Source organism: Sminthopsis crassicaudata, chromosome 3, assembly GCF_048593235.1.
Source record: "Sminthopsis crassicaudata isolate SCR6 chromosome 3, ASM4859323v1, whole genome shotgun sequence".
Taxonomy (NCBI): domain Eukaryota; kingdom Metazoa; phylum Chordata; class Mammalia; order Dasyuromorphia; family Dasyuridae; genus Sminthopsis; species Sminthopsis crassicaudata.
In genome coordinates this window covers 512,884,668-512,902,042 of record NC_133619.1, presented here as the reverse complement: position 1 = coordinate 512,902,042, position 17,375 = coordinate 512,884,668, and the positions used below count along the sequence as shown (strand labels likewise).

General features: G+C 39.1%; 1 protein-coding gene across 2 annotated transcripts in view; it reads right to left on the bottom strand.

Moving 5' to 3' along the window:
- Positions 1 to 447: 447 nt before the first annotated feature.
- SLCO2B1 (solute carrier organic anion transporter family member 2B1) overlaps positions 448 to 17,375 on the bottom strand; it is an 83,405-nt gene continuing 66,477 nt past the window's right edge. Inside the window, exons 10-14 of one of the 2 annotated variants that reach the window (XM_074304076.1) lie at positions 14,936 to 15,101; positions 9,525 to 9,697; positions 7,426 to 7,490; positions 5,198 to 5,318; positions 448 to 3,907 (exon numbers count right to left, since the gene is read on the bottom strand). In XM_074304076.1, coding sequence (XP_074160177.1) covers positions 3,727 to 3,907; positions 5,198 to 5,318; positions 7,426 to 7,490; positions 9,525 to 9,697; positions 14,936 to 15,101 — 706 coding nt within the window. In that variant the 3' untranslated portion in view covers positions 448 to 3,726. Of the gene's footprint in view, positions 3,908 to 5,197; positions 5,319 to 7,425; positions 7,491 to 7,784; positions 7,923 to 9,524; positions 9,698 to 14,935; positions 15,102 to 17,375 lie in introns of those variants that run through there. The other variant, XM_074304077.1, reaches the window with a different exon arrangement.

Here is a 17,375-nt window from a genome sequence, read left to right as displayed (position 1 = left end):
ACTACACAGAACATCGCTCCTCCCCATTGCCTCTGAAGCACCATCCAAAGAAAACTCCAGCTCTTTTCTGTCTCTTATCTGTTTACTTCCTATTTCCCTTCAAAGGATGAAAGACATTCAACTCCCTTGGCAGTAGTCATTAAGATCTGCAAGAGGAAGCCTATTTCCTTAGAAGCTTTTTTTTCACTCATGATATTTGAAATTGCTATTAACGTAATAGTTATTTAAAGTGATTTCTGTCCAAATCTATAAGTATACAGTTTAAAATGGAGGGAGCAAAGTAATCCAAAAGGGAATGGAGATTTTCCTCAGTTTAGTCTGAGGTAAGAGGTGATGATTAAAGAAACTTTCCTCAGTATTAGTAACCTGGGATATCCATATCCCAGACTATTTGGGAACCTAGATAAAGATTTGCTGAGGAGGAAATGAGACAAGGGTAGAAACTGGTGGATTTTTTTTTTTTTTTAATATTATCATACATTTGTACACAGCAGAGTCAAATCCTTGGTGTAGCTCCCACTCCCTTTCTACCCCAGCTCTACATTTTTTTTTATGTTGCTGAGTAAGTGTTTCCAAAAGTTTTCAGAAAAATCTTTCTGTTCCCTTCCCATTGAGAAGGGTCATCTCTTGTCCCTGCAGACAGGGCAAAGATCCTGAAGACAAAGACCATGGGTTTCCCAAGAATGAGGACTCACTATGGGGAGGGTTGTTGTTTTATCCTACATACTGGGGGCTCTCTAAAAAATGAAGGTATATGTCTTCTCAGGTGAGGGGATGTGTCTGGACCCTCAGCGTGTGGGGACTCTAGGAGAAAGGAATGATCCTCTTCCTCTTGCCATCTCTCCTCAAACTTTAGTATAAGGGTCTGTCCCCTAGTTATACCTGATCAATGATAACTGATTGACCATCCCATTTTGGGATCTTGACCACAGAATCCAGGGCAGACCTAGCCTCCTATCCTCCCCACTATATTTCCTCATAAGATTTCTGTTTGGCTTTCTTTTTTGCTATTATTACATCCTGTCTGCATCGTGGCTGTTTTTGTATTTGTCTAATTTCTCCTATTAAGTTGTAAGCTCCCTGAGAACTATGTCTGATTTATCTTTGTGTTTCCCTGTGACAGCTCAACCTCATACATTAAGCATAGGACCCTGAATATGATAATCATAGCTACACTTCTTATAGCAGGTAACTTTCCCCCACCCCCATGGTAATAAGAGGCAGGATTATACAAAGATTATTTCCCCATTTTATAGATGAGGTAAGTGAGACTCAGTAAAGTATTGGGATTTATCCAAGTTCACACAGATTGATAAATATACAAAATGGAACTTACAACCCATTATTCCAATGCTTAGAATTCAGTGTTTGATTGTATCAGGCATGTGCTTAACACATTTGCTGAATTAAATCAAACTGAATATAGTCCAACCTCTTATAAGCAAATAGTGTCTCTTGTGAACTTTGGAAGGGGAATAGCTCATATTTTGCAAGTTCATTACCTAAATTATTATTTTATATCTAAGGAGGAACATTAGTGTCTGTGAAATCTCTGTGAACACAGGAGACTTCATGATTGGCTAAGAGTGAGCTAGAGATTGATAGAATGAGCTAAGGGGACAAATTTTAAAACAAAGAAACAGGGCAAATGTTTTAGAGAAGATAATACTATTCTCAAGGAGCACTGATGAGTTGGTATTGTGGGATACAGAGCCCAGAGAGAATTAAGAATTAAATTCTTTAATTACTTTAGACAGATTAGATAGTTAAGGTAGCATTTAGTTTGGGACTGGCTCTGCATCTCTAGACATATGCATATCTAACACTCTATGGGTTGTTATTTCTGATATGTAGGTATTCTCTTTTTCCTCATGAACAAATGCGGTCAAATATACTCATGGGAGCTAAAGTGTGAGAAGATAGATTATATAGAAATGGGTGAAGATAGAGCAATAATTGGCAATTCTTACGCATAAGGGAAATTCACCTGACTAGGGGGCAGCAGTCCAAGAGGCAGTTTGAGCATAGATAGAACTGCAGCATAATATTGGGTAGCCAATCTCCCAGAGAGTCTAGCTCTGGCTGTTATGGAGGTTGGGAAGGAGACTGGACATTGGGGAAGAAGAGACAAAGGGATGAACTTTTGGATGGAGACTGGGAAGTTCAGCCCTTGGGGAGGAAGTAAAATCCTATGGACAACAGCAGCATGTGGGTAAATTCCAGGGTATCCTATCTCAGTAATGGCTCTGGTTATAAGGACAGGTAAATGAAACAACAGTGATAGGAGGGAGGAGGTGATCAGAAATTGGGGGGAGTAACAGATATGTGAAATCAGGAAACCAAATTAAGCTGTCAGGGACTTAGGGACCCTTGAAGACATCTAGTCCATGGTCATTCTTGAAATGTTCTCAAGAGGTAATGAATCAGAGCTAAAGGATACCTGAAAGACATCACAGATTCATAGAAGGGACCCAGAAGCCACTGAATATAACCTCTTCCTTTTATAGATGAGGAAACTGAGGCTCAGGGAGGTTAAGTAACTTGCCTACCATCTCAAAGACTGAAAGTATCAGCAATGAAATTTGAACCAAGATCCTCTGATGCCAAAGTCTTTCTACAAAACACATCATACCTATGCAATGTACCAATAATTCCCATTATTTTATAAATCCCCACAAACTAAAGCTTAGGATAAAAAAATATTTATCCAAAGGGATTATATAAAGCTATCATCAAGACAAAAGGCAACCTTTTAAAATTCAAAGATCAAGGGAAATCTCTGTTCCAGAATGTCAGTTCTGGATGAGAGATGTGGGCTTGGGCAGGAATTTGGCAAAAAGAAGCATTTGTTTTGTTGGAGGATTCCCCTGGATGAATGTCCAGCTAAGGACAGGGAGATGACTATATATAGTTTGGGTAAGCCAAGTTATGTGAAAGCAGGGGGAACCTTACCTCTGGATAAATGCAACAGTATAATGAAGTATCACTTTCCCCAGCCAAATATTCAAACCTTCTAGGAGCTTAGGAAAAAAAATCTAGGTCTAGTGGTTCACAGTCTCTGCTCTAAGATTGATCAAAAGGAGGATATAAAAAATAGAATCAGAGCATACAAAAGACAGTCAATCCCTGATATTGGTCGTTGTCAAAGACCAATCAATTCATTCCTGGGGATGATTGCACAGCATCCTTCATGTGTATTTCCTGGGTGACAGATCAGGATGAGCTCCAGCATCAGGGAAGCTCCCAAATTCATGGTGAGCTTGGAATCCCATTCCTCCATTTCCCCAAAGGTGAATATGTATATCGATACTAGCAGTTGGTCTTGTCTCTGTTTCTAGGAAAGCTGAGATCAGTGGAGAAGGAAACCATTGGAATCTGTCAGTGGGTAGCAGAGATGCATCAGTATTGAGAGCAGGATAGTTGGATCATAATGGAGACTGGCCTTGTGCTAAGTCTGTTCATCTGAGGCTTTCTCACTACAAGAAAACGAGAGCACTGAGAGAGCATCTGACGGTGTTTTCCCCAAATGGTTCTTTGGGGACAAGATCCCAGGTGTCCAGTCTCATTTGCCTCTTATTCAGGCATAGCTCTCACACTATCACCATGGAGAGGACTCCAATGAAGGCTATATTTGTTGCAAGTGCTATTCCTTTTCCTTGTCATTGGTAGGATCCTTTGCCCACTGCACAACGGAGGAGGGATACAGACCAGCCTGGGGCAGCTCTGTCACACTCTGGATTCCCCAGATTGTTTCTCTGAGTTAAGGGCCAGTTTCTCCTCTTGGAGCACTGAGTCCTGTTGGGACTTAGAGCGAGCAGCCTCCTTCTCCTGTTGTCGAAGGATGGTGAACACTAAGATGAAGCAGACCAGTGTGCCCAGCTTGAAGAACACCTGAAGCCCAATGAACCTGGAGAAGGAATGGGAAAGGCCATTGGGTTGTGGTCATGAACTCCACTGGGGTCTCCCTCAATGCATCTTCTAAATATGATCCCATTTGAAGGAAAAGGTGACTCTAATGAGGAAAGAGTATGAGAAAGCTACTCTTCATCAAGTTCAGAGACCCTATCTCTGGAGGAAAGGACTATGTTCTCCACAACCATTCTTACATCCCTAAGTTCTCATGAGCCCCCTGTCACCCTCATTGTCATTTCTCCAAAATTTAGCCACATTTCAAGATTATTTCTATCGTCATTTCTTCTAGGAAGTTTTCTTTGACTACTCCCGTTCACTTTAATCTTTTATTGCTCCAAAAGTACTGAACTTGAAGTTAGCATTACTAAACTGAAGGGATGTTAGACAATTTCAAACTAATCGTTTTATGGAGGAGGAAACAGGTCTAGAAAGTGGAAGTTACTTGTATAAGGCTACACAGTTATAAGGGGACAAGTTTGAGAATGAAACCCAGGCCTTCTTAATCTTTGGTCAGTTTTCTTTCCACTAAACCATTATTCAAATATTCGTTCCCATTCACAAATTCAGAAAACAATCCTTTGTGGGATCATATGTTATGATTTTTAATTCCCAATTAAAAACCATACAGGTCTAGGATTGGAATTCCAAGGCAAGGGTTGAGATTATGTAGGCTGCAATTAATCAGTTTGATCTTGGTGGGATATCAAAATTCATTTGAGTCTCTTTTTGATTTCAGAGACAGTCTAATACCATGATGTTAGAGCAGAGACTTTAGAATACAAACCATAAAATTGGAGAGCTAGAAAGGGCCTTAGAACACAGAGCATGGACGATTTAAAGGTCTTAGAATTTGAGAGCTATCAGGGGTCTTGGAATATAGAATACTGGAGTCATGTTCTGGATGATTGACTCCTTCAGTTAATATCCTAGCTTCCCAAATTGAGCTCCCTGCCTTGTACAACTCCCAGACAATTCTTGTCTTTAGAGTTTCTTTGATGCCATGCTCTTTGATGGTTTCCCCCCAATTCATCCTGTACATGATAACAAGAGCTATCTTTTTGAATAACTCAATGCCTTATTCCTCCTCTTCTCAAAACCCATCATTTATCTATAAAATCCAACCTGGGTCAGAATTTGGGATTAAAATCCCTGTTTTAGACAAGCTGAGTAGGATTTATTCCAGAGAGTCTTTCATTTTCTTCTCTTCCCACTTCTTCCCTCCCCTCTGTCTTCTCCCTCTCTCCTTCCCCCTTCTTTCTCATCACACCCAGACTGTGGGACTCACCGATGCCTGAGGAGGTCATGGTCATAGTATCGACAAAGGGACCGCATTCCACAAGTATTGGCCCAGAAAACACAGGCAGTGTCAATGGCACTGCCATGGAGCACAGGACTGGGCATCCAGGCTGTAGGAAAAAATGTAGATAGTATAAGCAGTGCTATCTAATTCAGGCCTATGGGAATCTGCTGTTCCTCCCTGGGGGTAAATGGGGACCATAGGTGCACCCATTCCAAGCCACTGATCAGAGGCCGGGGATGAGATATCTAGGGAATGATTACTCTGAGGGAAGGCTTTCTCAGATTCAGGGAGTTTTTGGAAGGTAAGGACTTTGTTCTTCTTGGAGCTCAGGGATCCTTGAATATAGGGACATTTTCTCCCTCTCAGACCACAGGCTTTGAGAGGGCAGGAGCTATGTCTTCCTCTAAAATTGAAGGCTCTCTGAGGGCTGGGACTCATTCTATTCCTTCGAGTGATGGTAATGAGTAACTATTCTCTGATTCCTTTCAGTGAATGGAAAACAGTGAGAAGAATTTAAATTAGATATTAATCCAATAAGTATTGAGAGATACTGGATATTTTACCAAGAGACATACTATAGACACCTTCCCTGAGATATATTAAGAAAAGTATCTTTGTGAAATAAAGGCCATGCTTTCAAAGGTAAAGGACATTTAATAATCATAGCTACTCATTTGTACCTATGATCACAGATAAACAAAGTACTGGAATACATAGTGGGGACTTATCCTGCCTTATGCATTAGGCCTAGCAAGAAGCAGGCTCTGAATGCTGCCCTTTGTCTGTCTCTGCTGATATCCATCAGTTGAGCTCAGAGTCAAAATGGGCTGTTCTACCATTGATTTGCTATCAATGTAGGGACTTTGGGTTATCTTTCATGGAAAAGAGTATGGGAAGATACAGCAACATCCAGCTAAGAAGGCAAAAATCTCAGCCATTTTCATATAACCTTCCTATCAACCAAGAACCCCTGGGGCCTTCCATCTGCCTTGCAGCTGGACCCTGCCTCTGTGTTAGAACTCAGACATCAAGGACTACCTCATTCTTCTTTTTGTAACCCCAGCATTTAGCACACAGCCTGATACACGGGGAGTACTTAATATTTTTTTTTCCTCTTCATATTTATAAAAGCTTAAGGGTAGAAGGGATTTTAGAGTCCTTCATGTATAGATGGTGAAAATGTCAGAGAAGCATCATGGATTCAGTATTGGAATCTCTGAGGTCACAGAGTCCAATTTCCTCATATTACAGATGAGAAATATGAGTCCCTGAGAAGTGAAGTGATTTCTTCAAGGTTACCCAGGAAGTAAATGGCAGAGCTGGGATTTGAACTAAGTCTTTTGATTAAATCCAGGCTCCTTGGTTGCTTCTGCTTGGTTCATACAGCAAACAAGTAGCAGAATCCAGCCTGTCTGAATCCAGTGAATCTAAACTGTCTGGTTCCAAATCCAGGTTTCTTTCCATATCAAACTTACTGCCTTCTTTTCCTTTAAGTCTCAGTCATTCCCTCCATGGAGGCTCCCATGATCTCTCTGCACTCAACTTCACCACTGTAGGAAGTGGCCCTTTCTGTCTTCTCATCACATTGCCATGTATATCATACATAGTGATATATTATTCCCTGAGTAAAATATAAGCTCTTTGGGGGCAAAGTTTGCATTGTTTTCTGGTTTGCAGTTTCATTGTTACAAATAGGTGTTTAATAAAGGTTTATTGAACTGGATTTGCTCTTATTTCTAAGACATCTCTCTCCTGTGAGGTACCATGTAAAAACTAAACATATTTTATAGATGGAGAAATTGAGTCCCAGAGGAGAGAAGTAAGATATTAAGAATTTCATAGTGAATGAATGGTAGGGCCAGAACAAGTCAATGAGACTCCTACCTCCCTGGCTACTATTATATATTGTTACCTTTCTCAATCAGATGAGCTCTTTAGATACTGAGAAGTCTAAGAATTCATGATACCTTTGGTCTCCCAAATACTGATTAGAACACTATGTATAAAAGGTTTTGCAATTGTCAATGCTGAAAAATTACTTATGCATATATCTTGTAAATAAAAAGCTATAATAAAAAAAGAAAGTTAGAAAAAAAAGAACACTATGTATATATTTCTCCTCTACATTGTTCCCTCCTCTTTCTCTTCCCACATCTTTTCCCCTTGCCTCTAACTCCATAACCCATTCTACCCCACTCAGTTTTTATTTTTACCTAGAATTCTCAGCAACATAAACTGGATTCCAATAGCCAGTGACTTGTCTTCATTCTTCACTCCCCTGCAAACCAAAGGCAGAAAAGGAGTAAGAAAACTTAGGGAAGCATAATAAGTACTTTTAGGTTTTTGAAGAGTTGTCACAAAGAAAATAGATGAAACATTCTGCTTGATCTTATTGGGGAAAGAGTATGAATGATTGGTGGAAGCTGTAGGGAGGCAATTTTCATGGTTGAAAATTTCATGTATGAAATTTTTAGTTTCATGTATGAAAAAAAAACTTCCTTACCCAGAAGTGAGAAATAGTGAGTTTGCTCTCTCCAAGCCTCATGAACAAAAACTGGATGATTGCTATCATGGGGTAGTTTAAAGCAGGCATTTATTTCAGGGTGGGCTTGGACTAGATGCTCCTTAATTCTGAGATTCTATGCAAGAGTCTGACCCTCCTGTCCAATTTTGACCACTGGGTTACCCCTTCCTTGCTGACAACTAGAACCTGCAGATGAAAAGAAGCTCATAAATCTAGAGCTGGAAAGAAGCTTAGAGAACATCTAGATCAGCCCCCTCATTTTATAAATAAAGAAAACAAAATTTCCCCATGCAAGTTGAATGACTTGGCCAACGTTATGTAGGAATTAAATTTGTTTATCTGTTTATTCGTTAACTCATTTTATTAATTTGTTCATTTAAAAACTTATTCATTGATTTTTTAATTCATCTATTTGTATCATTTATTTATTCATCAATGACTTCACAGTGAATTAATGCGATTTGTTTTCTGAGGACTAAATGTGGGTCTCCTAATTGCTGGGTGGTAATTAGGAAATAAATGATTTACCCATTTGGAGCTATGCCCAAAGGGCTATAACTGCATAACCTTTATAAATCAAAGTATCTCTACTGGGTCTTTATTCTAAAGAGATCATAAAAGAGGGGAAAAGACCCATGTACAAAAAATGTTTGTAGCAGCCCTTTTTTGTAGTGGCAAGGATTTGAAAACTGAGTGGGTGCCCATCAATTGGAGAATGGCTGAATAAATTATGATATGTGAATATTATGGAATATTATTGCTCTGTAAGAAATGATAAGCAAGCTGAGTTCAGAAAAGTCTGGTCTTATATGAACTGATGCTAAGTGAAGTGAACAGAATTAAGAGAATATTGTACACAGTAACAATAAAATTATGTGATGATCAACTATGATGGTTTTGGCTCTGTTCAACAAGGAGGTGATTCAAAGCAATTCTAATGAATTTGTGATGGAGAATGACATCCATATCCAGTGAAAGAACTATGGAGACTGAAGGTGAACAGTATTTTCACCTTTTTGTTGTTGTTTGTTTGTTTGCTTGGTTTTTTTTCCTTTCTCATGTTTTCCTTCTTTTGATCTCTCTCTCTCTCTCTCTCTCTCTCTCTCTCTCTCTCTCTCTCTCTCTCTCTCTTTTTGCTCAGCTTGATGAATATGGAAATATGTTCAGAAGAATTGCACATGTTTAACCTATCTCACATTGCTTGCTATTTTAGGATGTGGGGAGGAGAGAGAGAAAAATTTGGAACATAAGGATTTGCAAAGGTTTGTGTTAAAAACTATATTTGCATGTAATTAGAAAATCAAAATACTATAAAAATAAAAATAAATCATATGTCTATTAACTGATAGTCCAATTCCTTACCTAATATAACAATAGTTTCCATTTCTATAAAGCTATAGAGTCTATTAAGTACTTTCCTCAAAGCAGGTAGTAAATGCAAGGATCATTATCCTCACGTTACAGATAAGGAAAATGAGACCTTAAGAAGATGTGACTTATCCAAGTTCAATGGTCAGGAAATGTCAAAGTTAGGTATTGAACTTAAATCTTCTACCTCCAGATTCATACCTATTTCTGCTATACTATGTGATCTATCATATTTCTTCCAAATAGACATTTCTGTTAGCTTATTCTCAACTTGGGAATTTTTTCCATTCAATAAGCTATATATTATCCCTTGCATCCAATGTTGCCTTTATCATAATATGTGTAATTGTCCCAATTGTACAGTGATATGTACCCCCAACCTGTGGGATGCACAATCTAACCAAGTATGTGTTTCATTACCTTAGGATGAGCATGAAGGAAGGTGTGTGAGTGAGACTGGCCACAGCACTTCCAAAACTGATGAGGAGCATGAAGGGAATCACCAGATGACTACAGGATGATTCACAGGAACCAGAGATGACCGAATTCTTCCTAATTCCTGAAAGGAGGCAGCTGCAATTGGTATAAATAACCTAGAGAAGAAAAGGAGAGTTCTTGGGGTGAGAGAAAGGTATTGGGGATACTACTGCACCTGGATAAAGGATTCTGCATTGGCCCTTGCACTTTCCTGTACTACATCATCTTCCTAAGGTGCCAATTCTTTCTTGGAGCTGAGCCACTGGAATTTTTCCTTGTACTTTCTTACTAAATATCTCCAGTCTATGAATCCTACCCAACCATGACTCCCAGAATCCCCTGGTCAATTTTTTTTTTTTTTGGTCCCTAATTCTGCTAGATTTGCTTTTTTCTAATAATAAACTATTTCCTCTTCCAACCAAAGTGAGGGAGAGATGAAAAGAATCATTTTATATTTTCCTACCTCCCAAAATTCATATTAATTTGATACTATCCTTCCCTACAAAGGCTCAAGACATATACTTCATTGCTCATCACATAATCCAGAGCCCTCTTTTCTCTTTCTCTCTCTCACTTTGACTGTCAAAGCTGTACCTGAGCAATAATCTCATTAAAATGTCAAATATTCACCCAGCCTCTTCTTGAATGCTTCCAGGGAGAGTTACCTTATTACCTTCCAAGGTAGCTCATTTTTTTGAATAGTTCTGATTGGTAGAGCAAGTATTTTTTCCTATTGAGCCCAAATCTACCTCTCTAATATTTCTAGTCCCTCTGGGGTCAGGCAGAACAAAGCTAATCCCTTTTCTACATGATAACCCTTTCTCATGCTCAAATTCAAGTAGTTGAAGAGACTCATCCTATAATGGTTCCTCCCTTTTAATTACTCAATATTACATCATCTAGGTCAGTTTCCTTTCTTATCATCTCTTCTTTTCTATAATCTTTTCTATTCTTCAAGACTTAGCTTAAGCTTCAGCTTCTCATAGAAGCCTTTACTGGCTACTCTTACCCATCATGATTTCTTCTTCCTCTAAAGTCTATACTCACACTTTGAGTCCCCCTAGTTTAATAAAGGATAGGCCATTGAAATATGAGCCCAGACAGGTTCTGCTGTGTTAGAAATATTTTAAGAAGTATCTGTCAATAGATGGTCAGCTTATCTTAGTGTCATCAGAGTATAGATTTGGAGTTGGAAGAAACCTTAGGGACCCTGAATTTCAACCTCCTTTTACAGACGAGGAAACTGAGGCATAGAGATTAAGTAAGTTCATATAACTAGGAAATATGGGATTTGAACCCAGAGCTCCCTAAAACCAAATCTAGTTCTCTGTCCATGCATGTACAGAGAGGTTCATCACAAGAAGCTTGGCCCACTTGGCCATGAATTCTGTGTCCATGAAAATTCATGAAACAAAGAAAAAAAAATCAAAATATCCTACAGTTCTTTGTAGTTCTTTTCTCTCCATGGTGGCAGTGGCAGAACAGAAAAGGATTATTACATGGCACAGAATAAAGGGCTGAGCTTGAAATCAGGAGGATGGCTACTAGTGTGAACCTCATCAAGTTATTCAATTGCTTTCAGACTCAGTTTCCATATCTGTAAAATGGAATGATAGAACTTGCTTACTCCAGTGGCACAATCTTTGTTAATATAAGTAGAACACTCTATAAACCTTAAAGTACTGTACACATGCAAGCTATCATCATCACCATCATCAAGGGGAGTTTAGAGTGCTGAGAATCATACAATTGTTTTATCATCTCTAAATATTAGCTTATCTGTTGATGTTCTACAAGTGATATTCTTGTCCATTGACTAAAGAACAAATGAACTAATAGAAGAACTGAAGCATCAATTTGACATTTTCATTATGATTAAACCAGAAGACAGGAAGACAAAAAGGGACGGCTTACAGGATCTTCTTAGAGACACAAAGAAAGGAATTGGTGGAGCTAGTTTTGTGGTTCATCCAAAGGCAAGAAGAAAATTACTTCCAAGAACATGTCATCTTATATTGCAGTGGCCTTGTGAAATGTTTATAAAAATGCCACTATAGAGATAATGGCAGTTTCTGTGCCAGCATTTATTGTAAAGGATGATGCTTTGATGTAGAGAAGTTCTAAGAAGAACTAAGATTCTTCCAATTAAATCAATTTCTATTTTAATATGCTTAGAGACTTCAGTGGGAAGGCAGATATCGGGGAAAAAAGCAAAACATGTTGAAAAACATGATTCTAATAAAAGGAGAAACAAGAGCTGCTAAAGAATTATCAGAACTCTCTCTCCTCTCTCTGTCTCTCTCCTTATTCCCTCTCTCTACTTCTCTTTCCCCCATGTATTCCTTCCTTCCTCTTTCTCTCTCCCTCCCTCCTTCTTTCTCCCATTCTTTCCTCTCTCTCTCCCATCTTCCCCCATATCTCCCTTCTCTCCTCACTCCATTCTCTCCCTCCCTCTTTCCTCTCTTCTTCCCTCCCTCCCTTTTCTCTCTCCTTCTTTCTCTCTTCCCCCTTCTTTCTTCCCCACCAGACTGCTGAAGAGGTTGATAAACACACACACACACACACACACACACACACACACACACACACACACACAGATGAATAATCCCTGGACTAGATGATGTCTCCAGGCTCTCCCTACTCTTGGATATTCTCTTGAAGATAAATCTGGAGTGACCCCTCCTGGGTTGGACAGTATGGGAACCAATTACAGTCAATTTCTGACTATTCTGAAACATCCTCAGCAAACTCTTAACTCTCTCTGTAAACACAGATATATTCTATTATTCTTGGTCAGAACACTGCAACAGTATATTTTAATCTTACACTGTTTCAGTACAATGTCTCCACAACAGGAAGATATTCTAGAGGCTAAAGCCAGGGGGCCCCATCTAGTTCAATCTAATTTAACCATTTTTGAGCATGTCTAGTCCAGCTTCTCTTATGTTACAGTTGAGGAAGTTGAGGTCAAAGAATTCACATGACTTGCTCATGTAGGCGTCAGAGGCTGGATTTGGACCAGTCTTCTGACACTAAAGTCAATAGTTTTTCAATTGTAACATGTTGCCTCAAGATTCAGATATTATGTAGCTAAAAACCACTGAGGCAGTGCCCTAGTTTATCACAGTGCCTCCTAGAGGTTTTTTAGAATAACTTCTTATTTATTTATTCTTATTTATTTATACTATTTTGAATATTTTAATATAAATATAAATTTTGAATATGTAAAATAATTATGGTAGAATGCAAAGATTCTTTCACTTGGATCTGTTCCCAGACTTAATTGCTGTGTAATTCTGGACAAATCACTTAACTATTAAATCATGAGCTCCTTGAGGACAGAGCTGTCTTTTCCATTCTTTGTATCTCCAGGACTTAGCACAGTGCCTAGCATAGTAGAAGTTAATAAATGATTATTGACTTTATTTAACATCTTAACTGCATTAGCTTCTTAGATAGCTATGGCACACTGGGATTCAAGGTGGACTTATTTTTCACAAGTGGCAAGACTAAATAAAGACCAAACTCTATGACCAAAGAAGAAAAAAAAAATACTGCCAATTTTTAAAAAGGAAGTGAACAGAGTCTGTAAACTATAGACCAAGTAGTTTTTAAAATTTATTTTTAATTTATATTTTATTTTTTGCTGAGGCAGTTGGGGTTAAGTGACTTGCCCAGGGTCACACAGCTAGGAAGTGTTAAGTATCTGAGACCAGTTCCAGATCCTCTTGACTTCAGGGCTGGTGCTCTATCCACTGTGCCACCTAGCTGCCCCTAGACCAATCAGTTTGACTTTAATTCATGGAAAATTTCTACAATGTATTTATATGAAAAGGATGTTTACTAGTTCTCTAGATCCCAAAGAATTTTATTATAATGGATCATGCCAGATTAACCCCATTTCCTTTTTTTTTTCCTTTCTTTCTTTGACTGAGTTATCCGGGGATGTCATAGATATAATTTACATAAATTTTAGTACAATGTTGAGCAAAGCGTCTTAAGTTATCCTTGTGGAGAAAATGGGGAGACTTTGGCTACAGAATAACACAATTAGGTGGATTTAGAATGGCTTCAATGACTGCTTTCAAAGAGTAGTCACTGACAGTTCCATGACAACTTGGCTTAGGAGGTCTCTAGTGGAGTTCCTCAGGGATCAGTAGTTGCCCCTGTGCTGTTTAACATTTTTATCAATGACTTGGATATAGGCAGAGAAGGCATACTTATTCGACTTTCAGATGACACAGTCATTGCTGGGGAAGGGACATCTAACACTAAGTGGCAGATTAAGGATCCAAACAGCTCTCAAAGAGCCAGAAAGTTGGGTCAGAAGTAATACAATGAGGCAGCTAGATGGTTCAGTGCATCCCCGAAGACAGGAAGACCTGAGTTCAAATTCAGCCTCACTTACTAGCTCTGTGATCCTAGACAAGTCACTTAACTCCAATCGCCTCACCAAATTAAAAACAAAGAAGAAGAAATAATGAGATAAAATGCAATAGAGTTACCTCTAAAGTCATATACTTATGTTTGGAAAACTAACTTGATATATACAAGATGGGGGAGACCTGGCTAGCCAGCATTAGTCTAAAAACAGCTGAGAGTTTTAATGGATGGCAAGTTTGATGGAAAGTCTGCAGTTAAATGGAAGCTACAAAGTTGAGGAGGTCTCAGATTGTCTTAAAGGCCAGAGTGGCCTGTGCTAAGTAGGGGGTGTCTTCTGCTGTGGCTGGCCAGACCTGCATGCTATGTTCAGCTCTGGAGCCCAAAAAGGATGCCAATAAATATACATTTTTGAAATAAACGTTTTTGAAGACAACAGGGATGGCAAAGGACCTTCAGAGTACATGCCAGCAAGCCTTGGTCACTCTCTTCTTACCTCAGCTCTGATCATCATACATAACTTAACTAAAACAAATTAGGATAATTAACTTAAAGAAGAGAAAACTTAGGGGAACATGATAGCTGTTGGCAGGTATTTGAAGATCTCAAATATGGAAGCAAAATTAGATTTCTTCAATCTTGTTTTAGAAGGCAGAACCTGGTGTAAAATTGCCGGAAATAGGATCAACTTTAATCTTAGAAATAGCATGAAAAATGACAGCTGGTCTATAGTGAAGTGGGCCACCTCAGGTGTTAGTGAGGTCCCCAGGACTGGAGATCTTCAAGAAAATGTTGACTGTGTACTTGTTTGTCTGTAGGAAGGAGTCTTGTTTGGCTACGTGGTAGATTAGGTGAACTCTAGGGCCTTTCCCAACTCTAGAATCTGTGAAGGAACAATATTTTCTCTGTCCCTCCCTTGCCCCTCAGCTATTAGAAGAGAGAGGGAGAAGGGGGGATCATTAAAGGAAACTCACAGAGTCTTGACCTGGAACTGGACCCCTTTGAAACCCTGTGCAGCCAGCCTGACAGGGAGTAATATACTCAGTGTGGCTCCTGGTGTCACACACAGGGTTGAAATCACTCTTGGAGCAGGAACACAGCTGGGTACAGTTTGGGAATTCCTCATTTTCAGGAAAAGTACTGGAAAAAAAGCAATGTCACATGATCAGCTCTTCCTCCCATGATAAGTGTTCCTCCAAAGTTTTCTATCTTTTCCATACCAATAATATTTCCCAAAGAGCAATAACCTCAGAAATTCAGATACTTTTTCTAGTCTTAATTATAAAAAATGGGGAGAGAATAAGAATAATATTATTGATAATGGCATTGTATTCTGCCAAATTCTTAGTAAAGAGTCTTATAGAGTCCCCTAGTTTGGAGCTGAGAGAGATGAAACATTTAGCTAAAGATAACGTTTAGGAATCAATCAGAGTAGCCTTGTATCTGGGGAAGGTATCATCATTTCATAAATAATTTTGAATCCTTGATGTGCTATTGAATCTTTTTGCACAGCCACCATCAAAACAAATCTTTGCTAAGTTTTGTAATTGAAAATTACTCCTTACTTAGATGGTACATACTAGATATACTGACCTGGGGTCAGTTTATCTGCAGCTCAAACCAGCATAGCTGCAGGAACTTTCTCAGATACAGATTTCTCTAGGACTTTTACAGATGAAGCAATGAAGCCCTGAGACCCTTTGCCCCTGATCAGAGCTAGAAGGAAACTCAGGTGATGATAATTAAGCAAGTGATATTTATAAGGGGCTTTAAGATTTGCAAAGTACTTTGCAAACATGATCTCATTGGATAATCACAGCGTTTGGGTGCACAACTTAATATATTCTCTCTGTTTTACAGGTAAGGAAACTGAGGCTTGAAGAGCTTGTTTGACTAATCCAAGGTCACACAGCTTAGTTAATGTCAAATATAGGAACTGAACACCAATCTCTCCTGACTTTAAGCCAAGCACTCCTTCCACTATATCTAAAACCCATTGTCTCTTAGAGTGAAGCAGAGAGAATATATGAATAATAATAGAAGAGATAGACACAGAAGACATAGAAGAAATGCTTATACTTGTTGAACTGAGCTGAGGTTTGACTAACACTCAGATCTCCTGACTTCTTGAGGGAACCATCATGAGGCATGATGAGAGTGTGTACTGGAGGTCCTGGTGAGGCCTTTGCAGCAAAGTTCTAGAATGGGTGCTAAAAGGAGCAGTGGAGGGAGAAGGAAAGAGGTCTTTAAAGAATCTCTGGCTTAAGGTGAAAGGCATAGCCCCTTCCCTCAGAGAGCCCCTGGTCTGAAAGACAGACATCATGTCTGTCCTCAGAAGGACCCTAATAAGAGATGATAAGATTCTGCCCTGAAGAAGCTCTGAGTCTAAGAATTGGTAAGAAACAGTCCCTCAGTGAATTCCTGGTTTGAGTCCAGACTCTGAAAAAGAGATAAGAATTGTACTCAGGACATGGCCATAAAACAGAAAAAAATTAAGAAATACAACATAAATAACCTGTAAACTCTGAAGGAATGTCCAATGAGAGAATAAGTAAAACTAGTGAGGTTAATCAGACAAAGCTTCCTGGAGGAGATCAGACAGAAGAGAAAGGAGGAGTATATAGGACATTGGGGAATCTGTATCATAATGAGGGTGGGAGGAAGCTGTGGGGATGGCAAGAAGACAGCTAAGGAATACAGCTCTCTGGTGTGGTGGCTAGAGTATCACCTCAAAGTTAGGAGGCCCCGAGTTCAAATCTGACCTCAGACACTTAACACTTTCTGGATGTGGAACCCTGGGCAAGTTACTTAACTGCAATTGCCTTAGGGGAAAAAAAAGAAATACAAGTATCAAAGAAACAGAAATGTAAGGTGGCAGATTTCTATTCCACTTAAGGAATATTTAGAGCTATCTCACAACAGGCTAAGCACCTTCTTAAAGTTTTGAACTTCCTGTCATGGGAGCCTGTTATAGGCTAGTCCTTATGCTCCTGAATGTAGGGAAGGGAGGAGAAGAATGAGGGAGAGGAGACAAAGAAGGACAAGAAAGAGGAAGCAGAGGAGGAGGTAGAAGGGACAGTTAATTTTTGTCTCAAATGGGCTCAAGATCTGGTATTGAAATACCTAAAAAGCAGTCATGATTTGAAGACTGATTATACTTGTTCTTTTTGGTTCCACAGAACAGAACTGTGGAACTGTGAATAGAAGTTACAGAGAAGCAGATTCTGCTTCAAGAGAAGCATGTTTCCTAATAATCAGAATAGTACAAAACTACAATAGGCTACCTCATTAATTATTGAGTTCCCCATCATTGAAAGTATTTAAGTACTGGCCAGGTGAATGACTGCTGTTGGAGAGATTGTAAAGGTGGGGGTTAATTGGGTTCCCATGATGCCTTTCAACTCTGAAACTCTC